This window comes from Hordeum vulgare, chromosome 7H (genome assembly GCF_904849725.1).
Source record: "Hordeum vulgare subsp. vulgare chromosome 7H, MorexV3_pseudomolecules_assembly, whole genome shotgun sequence".
NCBI lineage: Eukaryota > Viridiplantae > Streptophyta > Magnoliopsida > Poales > Poaceae > Hordeum > Hordeum vulgare.
In genome coordinates, this window is record NC_058524.1 from 231,759,279 (window position 1) to 231,765,995 (window position 6,717).

The 6,717-nt window shown below is 48.9% G+C and overlaps 1 protein-coding gene across 1 annotated transcript; it reads right to left on the bottom strand.

Moving 5' to 3' along the window:
• Positions 1 to 2,842: 2,842 nt before the first annotated feature.
• Positions 2,843 to 5,139, bottom strand: LOC123410375 (cytochrome P450 78A9-like). The gene is made up of 2 exons (XM_045103314.1): positions 3,992 to 5,139; positions 2,843 to 3,846 (listed from the first exon to the last, which is right to left on the bottom strand). The coding sequence occupies exons 1-2, from the start codon at positions 5,003 to 5,005 to the stop codon at positions 3,211 to 3,213; spliced, it is 1,650 nt and encodes a 549-aa protein (XP_044959249.1). The 5' UTR covers positions 5,006 to 5,139; the 3' UTR covers positions 2,843 to 3,210.
• Positions 5,140 to 6,717: the final 1,578 nt, after the last annotated feature.

Here is a 6,717-nt window from a genome sequence, read left to right on the forward strand (position 1 = left end):
ATCATCTATAGCTGGACTCGTTGGATGGACACGGGACCCTAACCGGGCAGAAGAGAGAAGAAAAAGTTAATCTAACCGGGCCCCTCAAAGCCTCCTTAAATGTTCGGACTGTTCGTTACTCCTTGTATTGAATATATATATGAGATGAGTATAAATGTGGTGGACGTGTCCGGTCAGTTGTCCTGCGTCAGTCATATAGGACTTGTCCCACCATGAAGCATATTTTTTCTTTATTTATTATTTAGTTTATTCCTTTCGCTTTTCTTCTCCATGCATGTGACCAGACATATAGGAAATAGTAATGAGGAACAAGGTTGTGTAAATGGACAAATAGATGGGTACACGCAAAATTTGTCCACGAGCGGTTGAGGGGCCAAGTTTACCAATCTGGTTGTACGTACCCTATGGTTGGTGCGAACATACTCGTTTTTATAGAAAAAGCATCAAATCTAATATACAAAATTATTGAGAGTACAAAGTATCTCAACTTTGGTAAAAACTTCATCGAGATTTTGAGACCCGAACAATCACTACTATAGACAGAACGAACCGTTGACACACTCTTGTCGTCGCTCCCCTGTCGGAGCTGACTTGATCTTGTTGACATCTAAAAAGTCCTCGCGCACGTGCCTTTAAGAACCAGCGTCGTCAAGTCGCATAGATCTGAAGCACTTGGCATCGAATCTCGTCACATGAAGAGAATACTTAACCTGATGGCCTAAGACACAAAATCTACATCGAAACTCCGTCGACTACGTCGAGATAAACGAATACGAGAAGGATCGAAACCTAGAGATAAACTCGAAGAAAAGACGCCGGCATCCGTACGAGTACCGCATCTGTAAGAACTAAAAGAAAACTAAACTACACTACCAACTCGAGCAGAGGAATCCCGGGATTCCCCTTTGTCGAGGGTCGGAGCGGAAGAAAGGCGAATTCACATGCTCATCGGTGAAGCTTGAAGGGGAGAGTTTGTCCTAGCTGCATAAGATTAAGGGGAAAATGAGAGATCTGTTTTTCACAAGAGAATAGGTTGTCAATTTTAGATTTTCATCTTACACACGCTCGCTTGGGCAGCGATGACCCCAAAGTTGCCATCCATCGATCCCCACCGCAGCATTAGACATTCATACACCAACGGACCAACAAATCGCGCGCCAAATCGCGGCTGATTTGCTTGGATCCGTATATTATTCGCTGCCGCTATCCCGAATCAAGTGGCTGAAGCCGATCTCATCCGTCCATGCGTGACGTGATAAAAAAGATCTAGCTAGTTCACAACAACAAGCATCTATCTTGTCGTTGATGTCCATTCAGAAGATCATCTCTCAGGTGTTATTCTTATGTACTATAGCGACATCGTTTTCTTGACGTCTTCAGCGGCCAGACGACAAGCAACAACCGAGCGATCCCGTGATCGATCGATCTCGATGCGCAGCCTGATACAGTAACATAATATAATTATTGACCTGCAGGATTGCGATGGGCGATAATTGAGGCCGGCAAACTACTTTTTTTTCTTTTTAACTCTGCCTGCGACCAGTCAGATGGTGCTATCTCACGGGACGCATATATACAACCAACAAGAGAATAGACAGGAGAGAGGACAGCTCTAGACAGGAACGAGGGAAGAATAGTGATTCCTAAGAGCATCTCAACTTTTACCACACCATCCGGTCACTAATCTGTTAAAAAAAACGATGGACGGTCTTGAACGAACCTCAAACATTTGAATTGATCTTATCCCTCATATCCAACTTATATATAAGACGGATATGTGACATTCGGATGTGGCCTTCATGTCAGACCCAGCTCACGCTGGTTCATCCGACCCCACATATATTTCTTTCGATCCTCTTGTCGGATGGAACCCTAGCCACTTCACTTCCATTCCCTCCGCTTCCCTCCACCCCTCTTCGTCACCCGACCTCACCTCCAGCGATCTCCGACATTCTCCGGCATGGCGGCAACGGATCCGAGTGTCCTTCACCTCTAGATTCATCGACCACGAGCTCATCCCACGCCGCCCTGAGGACAGATGGCGATACGGCTTGCGCTCCGCCGCTCCCGGGAGATGGCCGCCCGACGACAGCGCTCAGACTCCTTCCGTCAGGAATCCATTTTCTCGCAAAACCGATGCATGAAACCGGTGTGACTACCTCATCGGAGGTCGTGCGGTCCATCTGGCATCCGAACACGGTGGCAGACGCGCAACCCTTTCGTTGGCACATCGAGGACGCACCATGGGCGTCCGCAGACACAAGCATAGCGCGTCTTGCCCATCGAGCGAGGCAACGGGTGCGGGAGGCGGCAGTAGCCCTCGCGGTGGTGGACGTTGGCTAGGCGGAGTCGCATTCCCCGGCGCCCGTATGGTGAACCAGTGCGGGCGCCGCAACCGTGTCATGGTGGACGCCGACTCCTCCTAGAAGGGATCCGTCATCTATCTCGCGTCCCCTGACACCGTTCGGATTACGAGCTCCAACGAGGAAGAGTAGGGCATGATAGACGACGGGAGCTCGACTAGCGTGAGCCAGCTAGTGTCCCATGTCCTACTCTACCTCGTCGGACGACCAAACCAATATTATGAGGGGCACAACCAGCCGCCGGACATGGCCACGGCGGAGCCAAACGAGATACGCTTATTATTAAGTTTACGTTACATGTAATAGTATGGATTTGTGTTTTTTTTTAATTTAAGGTATACGGTTATGAAATGCATTATTTAAGTAAATACGTTTATGGACGTTTGAAGGATCGGATTTGACTATCGCAGTTGCATATGCTCGAATGTAGAAAAGGCTTCCCTAGTTAATATTTCGAAAGATAAAAGAAAGTTCTCTAGTTACTCAGAACCACTATTTTTATTGAAAACATGTGGTAGGTACAGTACAACTGATACCTGCATTAGGATAAACAAATATTTTTACATAGTAGAAGTAGTACATCTCTAGGCAGCAAACAGGAAGCACAAGAAATTTGTGACACTCACCTCCCGGCAGTAGTTGATAACTACGTAAGTAAACGTCTACCCAGTTAAGAACAGTAAACGACAGCGGTACACATACGAGGACCGGACCTATTGTAGTAGCGGGCACATTTCCAAAAGCGAGACACTACATTACCACTACACTACACGCACTGATACTGATAGTAGTACAGAAGGGAAGAAGAGGCCAACTGCTCACATGGCTGCCCCAAGCAAGCACGTAATCACACAGTACGCCTCGGCCTTAGCCTCGCCTCTAGCGGAGCTGCCATCTCACACGACAGCCTCAGCACCTCAGACATGTCCACGCCACCTGGCCCGGCAGACGACGGCGGCGGCGGCGTCCACTCGAACTCGTGCAGCAGCGTGGCAACCCAGAATCCGACGGTGGCCATCGCGAGTGACTTGCCGGGGCAGCTCCGCCTGCCGGACCCGAACGGCGCGAGCCTGAGATCGGAACCCGTTACGGAGAAGTCGGCGGACAATGGCCCGGCGAGGAACCGTTCTGGCTTGAACTCCCCCGGCTTGGCCCACACGGCTGGGTCGTGGGTTATGGCCCACATGTTGACCATCGCTGTGGTCCCCGCGGGGACAAGTAACCCACCTACGTGGACGTCCGATGTGGCAAGCCGCGCCCACGACAGCAGCGGGCCCGGTGGGTGAAGGCGCAGGACCTCCTTGACCACGGCCTGCAGAAAGACGAGCGAGGCGGCGTCCGACTCGGTCACCGCCCGGTTCGGCCCGACCACCCGGTCCAGCTCCTCGTGGACCCTCGCCTGCACGCCCTGGTGCAGCACCAGCCGGGCCAGCACCCATTCGATTACCACTGCCACGGTGTCGGTGCCACGAAAGATCATCTCCTGCAACCCCACACATAAAACATTTCTCGTTATGACCAACCTAATTACCGGACACATCACACATGCATGCATATCTATCTACTCATAAGTGTTCATTCATGTTTTCCATTTAAGCGTATGAAGGTACTAGTATGAAAGAACGTACCCAGAGAACGGCGGTCATATCGGCGTCGGAGAGCTTGTCGCTGCCTTGTAGGGAGAGCAGAACGTCGGTGAAGTCTACTACGGCGTCGGCGTCGGCGTCGTTCCGGGCGGCACGGTGCTCGTCGATGATCCTGCCGACAAACCGGTTCACGCGGGGGACGAGGGCGGAGCACTTGGACCGGATCTTCTGCAGGTCGAAGCGCGCGAGCCACGGGAGATGGTCGGACCAATTGAGCTGGCCGAGCAGGTCGTAGCCTTGATCCACCAGGCTCTTGAGCTCCGCGGCCTCCTCGCTCTCCACCTCGTCCAGCTCGTACCTCCGACCGAAAACGGACCACATCACGTTGTGCAGCGACGCGCGTTTCAGGAACCGCCGCGCCTCGACGTGTTTGATGCCAGCGCTGCCGACGGGCCTCATGGCGTCCACCATCTGGCGCGCGATCACTGCGCGCTGCGCGGCGGAGGCGGCCACCTGCCGCGGCGAGAAGAGGTGCGAGGACGACACGCGGCGGAGCGTGCGCCAGTAGGCGCCGTAGGGGGCGAACCCGATGGCGCGATGGAACATAAGCCCGTAGGCGGACTCCTTGACCGGCCGATCAGCGAACGCAGGGCTAGCCAGCAGCTCTCTGGCTACGTCAGGGTCCGCGGTCACCACCACCCGAGTCTCCCCCATGGAGAACGCCATGAGCCGCCGGCGCCTGACGTTTCCTGACGCCGCCACCGCCAGCTTACGGTGCGCGAGGCCGGTCATGAGCCCCATGCTGCCGATCACGGGGAAGCCCCGTGGCCCCGGGACACGGGCCTCGCCAATGCCCAGACCCTTCCTCGTCCACCAATACCTCCCCCACGCCGCACCACCTTGAGACGACCAGTGCAGGAGCGACGTGACGACGAAGGCGGCGAGCAGAACTGCAACAAAGCTTACCACGCGGTAAGGCTCGCCGTCGCCGTTGGCGCAGCATTTGGCTGCAAGAGAAACGTACAGCAGCCAGCCGCACTCCTCGGATGGAGCCATGTCGACGTACGTGCACGTACTTTTTCCCTCGTTCTCGCGTTTAGGCCGAATGGGAAGAACACTACTAGGGGGCGCAAATGAAAGGACGGATTGTTGTTCGCAGCTGGAAAGTCAAGTGCACTTTGAGTTTTGGTGGACGAGACCGCGCGGCACCGCCTTTTATAGCGGTGGAGGAATGTACAATGGTAACTAGAGAGAAATTATTTTAAAAAGGTACGCATTAATTAGCAATAATGGTCTCACCATACTTAGAGATACATAGTTATCGAAGGTAAGACGAAGAAATAACTCATTGTACAACATTTTTTCTTCTTCTTTGAAATACGTAACGAACTTAAGATAAGACAGTCTCATAAACTACTCAATATATGCCGAAATGTGTAATTGGCTTGGGTTTGTGTGACTGGGCTGCAAGAAATGCTCAAGTCCTGTGAGTAGCTTAACCCAAACTCGTTTTTTTTAACATAGTACAAACACAAACGTTCATATACACATGTATACGCTTAACGCTATGAAAGCACACACGCACATTCTATCCCTATTAGCATTTTCGATAAATTGAACAGGTATATCATCTTAAATTTACGAAGTTACTGTAGGCACCTCATCGTGAACGGGAATTCTTTCACTGAAAACGTATCGCAGAAAATGCTAAAATAAATTTAAAAATAATGCAAGCACCAGAACTTACCCTAATGAGCTGGGTATCACCGTTCCTCTAATCATCCAACCACAGATTGGTTTGTAACCCAATTTCGTATTTGAACCGACTTGAAAAGAAATAAGTGATATGATTACCATATGTAGCTCGGTTGAGAGATAAGTCAATCTTGAACCAACACTCACTCGCTAGCTTAATAAAATGTTATTTTATTAAATAGTCTTGATATGTATTAACAGAAAATATGATAATTTATTATCATATATGTTGCATATGATTTTCTTCCATTTCATCTGCTAGCAAACATGGAAGCTTGATTAACCATGAAGAAAATTTAGGCTTTATTAGCCATGTGTCAAATACCCTACTATTTTTTTGCTAAAGACACACCTTCATTTTATTATCTTACAACTTTTCTCAATATTAAATATTTACTTGAGAAAAAAACTCAACCTACCTTAAAAATATAATATTATTATCATCATCTGATTGAAGTAATAATTTATAGTGGTTTTTTATGTTGTGTTGTGGCTTTTTTCCTGTATCTGATACGTTCATTTTGCATCATGTTTTGTTAGTGTAAGTCATAGTGTTTTTATGCATTATACCACTTTATGAAGTAATTCTAATGCCTTTTCTCTTATAATATGCAAGGTTTACATCAAGAGGAAGAATGCAGGGAGATGGAACTCTGGACCTGAAAAAGCTACGTCAACAAGTAATTCTAATGCCTTTTCTCGTATAATATGTTATTTAATGCCTCTTTGATCATCAACATGTTTATCACTTGTGAGTAGTTATTTTTGTTCTTGAGGTCACGGGATAAGTCATGTTGCAAGTAGTCATGTGATGTTGATACTCGTTCGATATTTTGATGATATGAATGTTGTGATTCCCTTAGTGGTGTTATGTGAACGTCGACTACATAACACTTCACCATCTTTAGGCCTAAGGGAATGCATTGTGCAGTAGTTATTAGATGATGGGTTGTGAGAGTGACACAAACTTAAGCCCTAGTTTATGCGCTATTCCGGAAGGGGCTGATTTGGAT

Coding starts and splice junctions, on each gene's coding strand:
- LOC123410375 (XM_045103314.1), bottom strand. CDS start 5,005: ATGGCTCCATCCGAGGAGTGCGGCTGGCTGCTGTACGTTTCTCTTGCA. Junction 3,847..3,991: donor ATATGACCGCCGTTCTCTGG/GTACGTTCTTTC, acceptor GTGGGGTTGCAG/GAGATGATCTTTCGTGGCAC.